The 12,500-nt window shown below is 42.9% G+C and overlaps 1 protein-coding gene across 6 annotated transcripts in view; it reads right to left on the bottom strand.

The window, feature by feature from the left end:
- The window catches only part of LOC138215433 (receptor-type tyrosine-protein phosphatase mu-like), a 110,420-nt gene that overhangs the window by 97,801 nt on the left and 119 nt on the right, over positions 1 to 12,500 (bottom strand). For all 6 annotated transcript variants that reach the window (XM_069177580.1, XM_069177585.1, XM_069177582.1 and 3 more), the window contains exon 1: positions 12,251 to 12,500. This exon is cut by the window's right edge and continues 119 nt beyond it. In XM_069177580.1, coding sequence (XP_069033681.1) covers positions 12,251 to 12,338 — 88 coding nt within the window. In that variant the 5' untranslated portion in view covers positions 12,339 to 12,500. The remainder of the gene's footprint in view (positions 1 to 12,250) is intronic.

The raw sequence follows: 12,500 nt of genomic DNA, 5'->3' as shown, positions 1-12,500 counted from the left end.
GCAGTCAGTACACCTGGAGTCACAACACCTGGAGTCACAACACCTGCAGTCAGTACACCTGGAGTCAATACACCTGCAGTCAATACACCTGGAGTCACAACACCTGGAGTCACAACACCTGCAGTCAGTACACCTGGAGTCAATACACCTGCAGTCAATACACCTGGAGTCACAACACCTGCAGTCAATACACCTGGAGTCACAACACCTGCAGTCAATACACCTGGAGTCAGTACACATGGAGTCACAACACCTGTAGTAAATACACCTGAAGTCAAAACACATGGAGTCAGTACACCTGGAGTCACAACACCTGGAGTCAGTACACCTGGAATCACAACACCTGGAGTCAGTACACCTGGAGTCAATACACCTGCAGTCAGTACACCTGGAGTCACAACACCTGCAGTCAATACACCTGGAGTCAATGCACCTGCAGTCAATACACCTGGAGTCACAACACCTGCAGTCAATACACCTGGAGTCAGTACACATGGAGTCACAACACCTGTAGTCAATACACCTGAAGTCAATACACCTGCAGTCAATACACCTGGAGTCACAACACATGCAGTCAATACACCTGGAGTCAGTAGACATGGAGTCACAACACCTGTAGTCAATACACCTGGAGTCACAACACCTGGAGTCAGTACACCTGGAATCACAACACCTGGAGTCAGTACACCTGGAGTCACAACACCTGGAGCCAGTACACCTGGAATCACAACACCTGGAGTCAGTACACCTGGAGTCACAAAACCTGGAGTCAGTACACCTGGAGTCACAACACCTAGAGTCAGTACACCTGGAATCACAACACCTGGAGTCAGTACACCTGGAGTCACAAAACCTGGAGTCAGTACACCTGGAGTCACAACACCTAGAGTCAGTACACCTGGAATCACAACACCTGGAGTCACAAAACCTGCAGTCAGTACACCTGGAGTCACAACACCTGGAGTCACAACACCTGGTTTAATGAATATTAATGAGCCAGTAACAAACAAACATCAGACTCAACACAATTGAACGCTGATTCTCAGAGCTGCGTGTGAAATCAATAAATAAACATCAATAAATAAAGATCAGTGTGACCTTCATCGCCTCTTCATTGTTAACTGTACTTCCTGTCATTTGGACTGGAACATCGACGGGTTCGTTAAAGCTGCAGCGGGCCGCCGCCCTGCTCCCACTTGATTGGTCGACTGCTGGTGTGTTTATTTAAACTCCGAGAACAACTGAATCCAACGTGGAGCTCCACGTTTAATATTTAAACACACACACACACACACACACGCACAGATATTAGCTGCATATGAATATTTACTGTAGTAATTTAGGTTAAATAGCAGCTTCTGGGCCTGTAGTCCCTGTAGGCTTTAATGACACACACACCACAGGAAACTCTGTGTGTGTGTGTGTGTGTGTGTGTGTGTGTGTGTGTGTGTGTGTGTGTGTGTGTGTGTGTGTGTGTGTGTGTGTTATCTTACAGCTGGCAGCACTTTTTACATCATTATCATAATGATTATGATAAATTAAAAAAAGAAAGAAAGAGAGAGAGAAAGCATTAAATCTTGATAAAATATTTATCCTGCTTTTCTTTTCATCACAGAGACACAGACAGACAGACAGGTTATTGTATTAAAGGAGGAATTGTTGTTTGAAATCTGGATATATCTAAAGTCATTCTCACAGAGAAGGACATTAAAAGAATAAAAAGCTCCAGCTGCACCTGAACATCCGAACAACACCTGAACAACACCTGAACACTTGAACAACACCTGAACAACATCTAAACAACACGTGAACAACACCTGAACAACATCTAAACAACACCTGAACAACATCTGAACAACACCTGAAAAACATCTAAACAACACCTGAACAACACTTGAACAACATCTAAACAACACCTGAACAACACTTGAATAACATCTAAACAACACCTGAACAACACTTGAACAACACCTGAATAACACCTGAACAACATCTAAACAATACCTGAACAACATCTAAACAACACCTGAACAACACCTGAACAACATCTAAACAACACCTGAACAACATCTGAACAACACCTGAAAAACACGTGAACAACACCTGAAAAACATCTAAACAACACCTGAACAACACTTGAACAACACTTGAATAACATCTAAACAACACCTGAACAACACCTGAACAACACTTGAATAACATCTAAACAACACCTGAACAACACTTGAACAACACCTGAATAACACCTGAACAACATCTAAACAATACCTGAACAACATCTGAACAACACCTGAACAACACTTGAACAACACCTGAACAACATTTAAACAACACCTGAACAACATCTAAACAACACCTGAACAACACTGGAACAACAACTGAACAACACCTGAACAAGATCTAAACAACACCTGAAAAACACTTGAACAACATCTAAACAACACCTGAACAACATCTAAACAACACCTGAACAACACTTGAACATCTAAACAACACCTGAACAACACCTGAACAACATCTAAACAACACCTGAACAACACTTGAACAACACCTGAAAAACACTTGAACAACATCTAAACAACACCTGAACAACACTTGAACAACATCTAAACAACACTTGAACAACATCTAAACAACACCTGCACAACACTTGAACTACACCTGAATAACATCTAAACAACACCTGAACAACATCTAAACAACACCTGAACAACACCTGAACAACATCTAAACAACACCTGAACAATACTTGAACAACACCTGAACAGCACTTGAACAACATCTAAACAACACCTGAACAATACTTGAACAACATCTAAACAACACCTGAACAACATCTAAACAACACCTGAACAACACTTGAACAACACCTGAACAACACTTGAACAACACCTGAACAACACTTGAACAATATCTAAACAACACCTGAACAACACTTGAACAACATCTAAACAACACTTGAACAACATCTAAACAACATCTAAACAACACCTGAACAACACTTGAACAACATCTAAATAACACCTGAACAACACCTGAACAACACTTGAACAACATCTAAACAACACCTGAACAACACCTGAACAACATCTAAACAACACCTGAACAACATCTGAACAACACCTGAAAAACACTTGAACAACACCTGAAAAACATCTAAACAACACCTGAACAACACTTGAACAACATCTAAACAACACCTGAACAACACTTGAATAACATCTAAACAACACCTGAACAACACTTGAACAACACCTGAATAACACCTGAACAACATCTAAACAACACCTGAACAACACTTGAACAACACCTGAACAACATTTAAACAACACCTGAACAACATCTAAACAACACCTGAACAACACTGGAACAACAACTGAACAACACCTGAACAAGATCTAAACAACACCTGAACAACATCTAAACAACACCTGAACAACACTTGAACAACATCTAAACAACACCTGAACAACATCTAAACAACACCTGAACAACACTTGAACAACACCTGAAAAACACTTGAACAACATCTAAACAACACCTGAACAACACTTGAACAACATCTAAACAACACTTGAACAACATCTAAACAACACCTGCACAACACTTGAACTACACCTGAATAACATCTAAACAACACCTGAACAACATCTAAACAACACCTGAACAACACCTGAACAACATCTAAACAACACCTGAACAATACTTGAACAACACCTGAACAGCACTTGAACAACATCTAAACAACACCTGAACAATACTTGAACAACACCTGAACAACACTTGAACAACAACTAAACAACACCTGAACAACACTTGAACAACATATAAATAACACCTGAACAACACTTGAAATACACCGGAATAACACCTGAACAACATCTAAACAACACCTGAACATCTAAACAACACCTGAACATCTAAACAACACCTGAACAACATCTAAACAACACCTGAACAACACCTGAACAACACCTGAACAACACTTGAACAACACCTGAACAACACTTGAACAACATCTAAACAACACCTGAACAACATCTAAACAACACCTGAACAACACCTGAACAACATCTGAACAACACTTGAACAACACCTGAACAACACTTGAACATCTAAACAACACCTGAACAACATCTAAACAACACCTGAACAACCCAACACCTGAACAACACTTGAACAACATCTAAACATCTAAACAACATATGAACAACACCTGAACAACACTTGAACAACATCCAAACAACACCTGAACAATACTTGAACAACATCTAAACAACACCTGAACAAGTCAGAAAGTCATAAATCAGAGAATGGATGAGTCAGTGGACAATTAAATAATAACTTAAATAAATAATCAACAATAAAGAAACAATCAATATATTCATAGTGATCCTAATTAACACCTTAATTAACATTTAAAATTGTTTTAAATGAGTACCAGAGACGTTTGTTAACAGCTACTTCAATCTTATAACTATTAACTAAATATTAGTTAGTAGTTATTACCGTATTTAATGTTAATAGCACATTAATAATCTGTTAAATACAATTTTAAATCAATATCTGAGTTAACACCACGAATAAATGATCTCGAGAAACTGTAGTTTACTAATAATTAACATTAGTTCATGTTTATTAGTGCATGAACTAATGTTAATTAACGTACTCTGACTCGAAAAGATCAAATGTCAAATTAATGTGACCAAGATTTAGAAATAATATTTAAGTGAAGAGTTAATGTGACAGTTAATCCCTGGTATTGATCTCAGGTGATGTCATCAAGCTGCAAACGTCCAAACATGTTTGTGTATTTGAAGTTTGAGTTGTGCTGAACAGGCAAGAAGCATCTTAACACAGATTATGCTGATAACACACACACTGACACAACCTAATCCCTCTCTCCTTAGTTCACACACACACACACACACACACACACACACACACACACACACACACACACACACACACACACACACATAGAATCTTCAAACAATAATCCTATGAATATGATCGGGGATTTGGGCCACAACACTAATCAGACTGACATCTCTGGACAGGGATTAAACACACACACACACCATGTAATCTCCTGAAGACATGCTGACTCTTCTTTATAATCTGATGTCGCAGAAGTAATTTGGTTAATCTGAAACTTTGACAAAGAAGCTGCCCGCTGTCAGAGAGAGACGCTCCGTTACCGTGACAACAGTCACATGACAGCCCCGTGTCCCCGACCTCCAACCACATCCTCAGAGGAGACAGGAGGAGAGGAGGAGGAGGAGGAGGAGCTGGAGAGGAAGTGGTAAGGAGGAGGAGCAGAGGAGAAGATGACGTGAGGAGGAGGAAGAGCAGGAGAGGAGGGGGAGAACAAGAGGAGGAGGTGAGAAGGAGGAGAAGAAGAGGAGGAGGAGCAGGAAGAGGAGGAGGAGGAAGAGAAGAAGAGGAGGAAGAGAAAGAGGAGCAGGAGAGGAGGAGGTTGAGGAGTAGAGGAGAAGACGAGGTGAGTAAAAGGAAAGGAGGAGGTTCCTGTAAATATTTCACAATAAAAGACTTGTTAAGAATCGTAGGGGTTCTTGCCACTTCAGCAGGTGTTTCAGGACTTTTAATTTGAAACAAGTGACAAACGGGAATCAAAGAAACACTTGTGGCTGCAAATGGAAGACATGCGGCCGTATCAGGTTTTATTTGAAACTTTATTGTCAAGGACGGTGGTGATGATGATGGTGATGGTGGTGATGATGATGATGGTGATGGTGGTGATGGTGGTGGTGGTGATGGTGGTGATGATGATGGTGGTGATGATGATGGTGGTGATGATGATGGTGGTGATGGTGGTGATGGTGGCGATGATGATGGTGGTGATGAAGAGCTGTGTATTCTGTAACATGTTCTACAGCTCTGATGTCCCTCTAATCACGTGATTTTACTGTAATCAGTAAAAGCTCTATTTCCTTGCCGTGTGTTTAGCGTGTTTGAGTGCGTCTCCTTGCCGTGTATTTGGCGTGTGCTCCAGTGTGAACGTCCTGTGGTGAGTTCAGGGACCGGGGGAGTCGTTGGTGTCTCTGACAGTTAAACAAAAGGAGTTTTAATCCTCTCTGATCCGACGCAGCGTCTGAAGGCGGAGCTTTAATCCGGGGCCACCGGGCCGATCGCAGCGCCGGGGCTCCTTTCTCCTGCGACTTTAATCCGACCCGGACCGACCGCCAACACACAGGAAGTCTGTGAACTGGGTCCGTGTGCTGCTGCAGATAATTCAGAGCTCGACAGGAGATTAAAGATCGGCTGGTTAAACCGCTGCAACAAACACGGAGCGGCAGATTAACTGCTGCTTCACTCGGAAGGCAGCAAACACACACAACCGCATCTGGCCTGATGTTTCTCTCTAGTTAGTACCTGTTCACCCCACTGCATGCTGGGTAAACCCCACTGCATGCTGGGTTAAACTCAACCTGTCAGCAACTCACTCAGTTATCTGAAGGTAATGATGAACAAACAGAGGTGATGGGGAGTGTTAGAGTGTGTGTGTGTGTGTGTGTGTGTGTGTGTGTGTGTGTGTGTGTGTGTGTGTGTGTGTGTGTGTGTGCGTGAGAGTGTGTGTGCGTGTGTGTGTGTTACAGTGTGTGTGTGTGTGTGTGTGTGTGTGTGTGTGTGTGTGTGTGTGTGTGTGAGAGAGTGAGAGTGTGTGTGTGTGTGTGTGTGTGTGTGTGCGTGTGTGTGTTACTGTGTATGTGTGTTAGTGTGTATGTTACACTGTGTGTGCGTGTGTGTGTGTGTGTGTGTGTGTGTGTGTGTGTGTGTGTGTGTGTGGGTGTGGGTGTGTGTAACCAAACCATGGTAACCCAGTAGTAAGCCTGTGCGGGTTATAGTTTGTTTCCTTTGTTGTTGCCTGTTTGCTAAACACTGTCAATCATAGCCATCTCATTCAGACGTAGTTCTCATTGGCTATATCAGGCAATGCAGGTTTCTGATTGGAGGAGGAGGTTAAGTCCCACCCCAGTTAGCAGGCTGAGCGCAGAGAAGTGAAGACAGCTAAACACAGGAAAGTAAAAACTGTGAACAATAAGTTGACCCGGAGAGACGGGAGTTGTTCACCTTGTAGAGTCTTGGTGAGTTCTCTTCGTCCCTCCGTCCCTCCGTCTCTCAGTCCCTCCGTCCCTCCGTCTCTCCGTCCCTCCGTCCCTCCATCTCTCAGTCCCTCCGTCCCTCCGTCTCTCAGTCCCTCCGTCCCTCAGTCTCTCCGTCCCTCCGTCTCTCAGTCCCTCCGTCCCTCCGTCTCTCCGTCTCTCAGTCCCTCCGTCCCTCCGTCTCTCCATCCCTCCGTCCCTCCGTCCGACTCCACCAGTGTGGTAGGACAGTCACATCTCTTGAACTAAACTGACCCGTCGGACTGAAAACTGTTCCGACCTCAACACGACATCATCTTAAACGTTTGGATCCAAAGAACTCTGAACTGTTTCTTTCATCACCTGTGATATTGATAACAAGTTCACGTGTTATTCAAGCTGCTTTGAATGTACTAAGTGTTGCAGATGTTGAACCTAAAATGTGAGTGTAAATAATTTAATGTTTTATTGTTTGTTAAAGTTTATTACAAATTGCAGTTGAATGTAACCCGGCGGCTCCAGTTGATTATTGTGTCTGTTAACTCCTTCCAACCTCTCGCTTACCAACCTAGACACTGGTCCATATCAGAGTCTTCTGTTGACCCCGTGTGGGTTACACAAACAACCAAGGAACCAAACGAAGAACCAAGGAACCAAACAAACAACCAAGGAACCAAACAAACAACCAAGGAACCAAACGAAGAACCAAGGAACCAAACGAAGAACCAAGGAACCAAACAAACAACCAAGGAACCAAACAAACAACCAAGGAACCAAATGAAGAACCAAGGAACCAAACAAACAACCAAGGAACCAAATGAAGAACCAAGGAATCAAACAAACAACCAAGGAACCAAACAAACAACCAAGGAACCAAACAAACAACCAAAGAACCAAACAAACAACCAAGGAACTAAATGAAGAACCAAGGAACCAAACAAACAACCAAGGAACCAAATGAAGAACCAGAAAACACATTTGTTCATTTGACGAAGAAAAAGGAAGTGTAAGAGGTCAGAGGAGAGATAATGAACTCAGAGAAGATCCTGCACACACACACACACACACACACACACACACACACACACACACTATAACACTCACACACACACCTGACTTCACAGTGAGTTTAATCTGTGAGCTTCATTAAAACCCTGACGAGACAGAACAAAGAGCTGACTGCACCTGAAAACACACACACACACACACTCAGGAGGAAAAGGTAAAAATCCTGAATCAGCGACAGTCCTGAACCTGGACACAGCAGGTCATCAGGGAGTGTGAGTGAGTGTGTGTGTGTGTGTGTGTGTGTGTGTGTGTGTGTGTGTGTGTGTGTGTGTGTGTGTGTGTGAGATTGAGTGTGTGTGTGTGTGTGTGTGTGTGTGTGTGTGTGTGTGTGTGTGTGTGTGTGTGTGTTGCTGAGTTAACACTAGTGCTCTAATTACAGCCTCATCTCTCTCTGCTGCACATTAAAGGACCATTCTAAGATTTTAAAGGACTCTTCCACACATTCATCATCTCACTGCCGTGTGTGTCTCTCAGCTGACAGAGTGACATCTTACATGAATCAGACTCACAACGAGCTCATATTGATGGAGGTGTGTGTCAGACCTTTAATCTGGAAAAACTCAACTTCGAACAGGAAACATCTTATTTTGAAATGCCAGAAAAATAACCAATTAGATTTTTTTTTTTTAAACATCTGACCTAAAAAATTAATCAACTGATAAACAACAGCGGAGTCAATAAACAGAAAACCACCAACCAAACTCAAGCAGCTGTCGCCCCCGACAACCGGGCGCACTCATTAGCCTCGCTCCATCACTGCGATTATTAGGGCGTGGCGGCCATCTTGGACTCAGGCCGTGGAGAGTTTAATTTCATTCTCTGCTTCTTTTCACACACACACACACACAACACACACACACACACACACGACACACACACACACACACACACACACACACACACACACACACACACACACAAAACACACACACACACACACACACACACACGACACACACACACACACACAACACACACACACACACACACGACACACACACACACACACACACAAAACACACACACACACACACACACACACACACACGACACACACACACACACACACACACACACACACACACGACACACACACACACACACACACACACACACACACACGACACACACACACACACACAACACAGACACACACAACACACACACAACACACAGACACACACAACACACACACCACACACACACACACACACACACACACACGACACACACACACACACACGACACACACACACAACACACACACCACACACACACACACACACAACACACACACACACACAACACACACACACACACACAAAACACACACACACACACACACACACACACACACACACACACACACACACACACACACACACACACAAAGCCATCTCTATGAGCAGCAGAGAGGGACGGACAGGAGTAGAAATCAAACACACCCCGAGGCTGCAGACAAACAGACGAAGTTCAAAAGCTCTGATCTCCTTCTGTTCTCCTGCTGATCCAGACTCCACTCAGTTTTCTCTGTTTTAAGGCAGTGAGCGCACCGCACATTGAGCTGCACGTTGAGCTGCACGTTGAGCCTTGTTTGTTAAGACTGCTCACATTTAGCAGAACTGTTCCTTTAACAGAAGCAGAACTGTGTGTGAGCAGCTCCTGGCTGCAGTGCATCATGGGAGTTCAGACAAACATTACAGATCACTATGAGACTGAAGGAAACTTAAAATCAGACAGATTCTCAGGCAGCTTCTGAACTGCATGTCTTCACGGTTGTTCTGGAGCTTTTACTGCCGTGAAGTGGAAGAGTTGAACATCAAAGTCCTTCTGTATTATTGACGACTGATCAACTCAGCTGTCAGTCAAACACAGCTGTCAGTCAAACACCGGCACTTCCAGGAGTTTAAGAAAATAAAAGCATGTTGGGATTCAGTGGAACAAAGAAGTGATGTGGTGCTTCACGACCAACAACAAACATGAACCCGATTTACTGTATTCTGTTCTATTCTATTCTATTCTATTCTATTCTACTCTACTTTGTTATATTCTGTTCTACTCTATTCTACTGTATTATACTGCATTTAACTCTATTCTACTGTATTCTACTCTATTATATTGTGCTCTGCTCTATTCTACTGCATTATACTGTATCCTACTGCGTTCTACTGCATTTTACTGTATTCTACTGTATTCTACTGTATTCTACAGCATTCTACTGTTCCTCTCTTCCCACTGACTCCGCGCTGCCTCCTGTAGTAGTGCTTCTTTTTTCTGATGAAACATTGCAGTACGACTATATCTGACTCTATTTTGGATATCTACTGTGTATCTACTGGTTCTACTGCATCCTACTGCATTCTACTGTATTCTACTGTTCTACTGCGTTCTACTGTGTTCAACTGCGTTCTACTGTGTTCTACTGCATTTCACTGCGTTCTACTGCATTCCACTGCATTCTACTGTATTCTACTGCATTCTACTGTATTCTACAGCATTATACTGCATTATACTGCATTCTACTGTTCTACTGCGGTCTGCTGTCTTCTACTTTTCCACTATGTTCTACTGTTCTCCTGCATTCTACTGTTCTACTGCATTCTACTGTTGTATTGTGTTTGAGTCTTCTACTGTATTCTACTGTGTTCTACTGCATTCTACTGCGTCTTAATGTTCTACTGCTTTCTACTCTTGTACTGCGTTCTACTGTTCTACTATGTTCTACTGTTCCACTGTGTTCTACTGCATTCTACTGTTCTACTGCGTCTTACTGTTCTACTGCTTTCTACTTTTGTACTGCGTTCTACTGTATATTACTGTTCTACTGTGTTCTGTTCTACTGCGTTCTACTGTTCTACTGCATTCTACTGTTCTATTGTTCTACTGCGTTCTACCGTGTTCTACTGTTCTACTGCGTTCTACTGTTCTATTGTTCTACTGCGTTCTACTGTTCTACTGCGTTCTACTGATCTACTGCGTTCTACTGATCTACTGCATTCTACTTTTATATTGTTCTACTGCGTTCTACTGTGTTCTACTGATCTACTGCGTTCTACTGTTCTACTGCGTTCTACTGTTCTATTGTTCTACTGCGTTCTACTGTTCTACTGCGTTCTACTGATCTACTGCATTCTACTTTTATATTGTTCTACTGCGTTCTACTGTTGTACTGCGTTCTACAGTTCTACTGCGTTCTACTGTTCTATTGCGTTCTACTGTTGATGAAGATGAATATCTTGGAAACATGGTCAATAATAATCTCATAATAATATCAGTGAGCAGGGTTTCTACTATGTTCTATTGTTGAATTCTACTCTGCAGTCGTCTGCAGCGCTGCTGCCTGAACATCAAATCAAATCAATATGATCAATAATAAAGCTGCAAGTTGAGCTTCCGTTAATAAAAGTAAAATCAGTCAGAATTGTAATGGACTTCAACACGAGAGCCGTGTTGTCAAGATCCCGTCAGACCAGCGAGCTGCGTATAGAACTGTTGGGCAGACAGGACGCAGCTCTGACATCATCACAGCTGATCATATTCTCATCAACATGATCAATATTAATCCTAATGGACTTCCACTCATTTACACCAGAAGATAAAAATCAGTCCACTGATTTAAATCTGTTTCATCATCTGTCTCTTCTCTTCTCTTCTCTATTATATTCGACTCTACTCTATTCTGTTCTATTGTATTGTATTGTGTTCTACTTTATTTGTATATTCTACTTTATTTTATTTTACTCTAATATATTCTACTTTAATTTTATTTTATTCTTGTTTTCTACTCTGCAGGATTGAAGTCTTCTTTGTGCTCCAACATGTCGTTTGGGTGCTTAAAATAAAGTCAACGTCTCTACTGAGTTCTACCGAGTTCTACTGGTCCCGGACTAGTTCTGGTTTAGTTTGTGGTCTGAGCCCGGAGGTGGTCTGACAGGAGGAAGAGGAGGAGGAGGAGGAGGAAGGAGATTTTCCAGCTGGAAACTTGGATGCCGACACACAGAAACTCCCATGTTCACCCCCCCTCCCCCTCTGGACCCGGACCCCTCCCGAACCCGGTCCCCGGAGTCTCCTCTTACCTTTGAAGGTGTCCGCCCGCGCGCCCGTCAGTCCCAGTGAGAGCAGCACGAGCGCCGCGGGCAGCAGGAAACTTCCAGTCGGCTCCATGTTCACACCGAGACCCTCCGGAGCGCGAGGGAAAACTACGGACAACTCCGACCCACTTCTTCTTCTTCTTCTTCTTCTTCTTCTTCTTCTTCTTCTTCTTCTTCTTCTTCTCCTCTTCTTCTTCTCTTCTCCTGTTGTTCTGTCCGCCGCTCCGCACACACA

This window comes from Embiotoca jacksoni, unplaced genomic scaffold, assembly GCF_022577435.1.
Source record: "Embiotoca jacksoni isolate LCO1_2020_lvr unplaced genomic scaffold, fEmbJac1.0.p SCAF_75, whole genome shotgun sequence".
NCBI classification, from domain to species: Eukaryota; Metazoa; Chordata; class Actinopteri; family Embiotocidae; genus Embiotoca; species Embiotoca jacksoni.
Note: the sequence above shows the minus strand (reverse complement) of the source record. Positions and strands in the feature narration are given on the sequence as shown.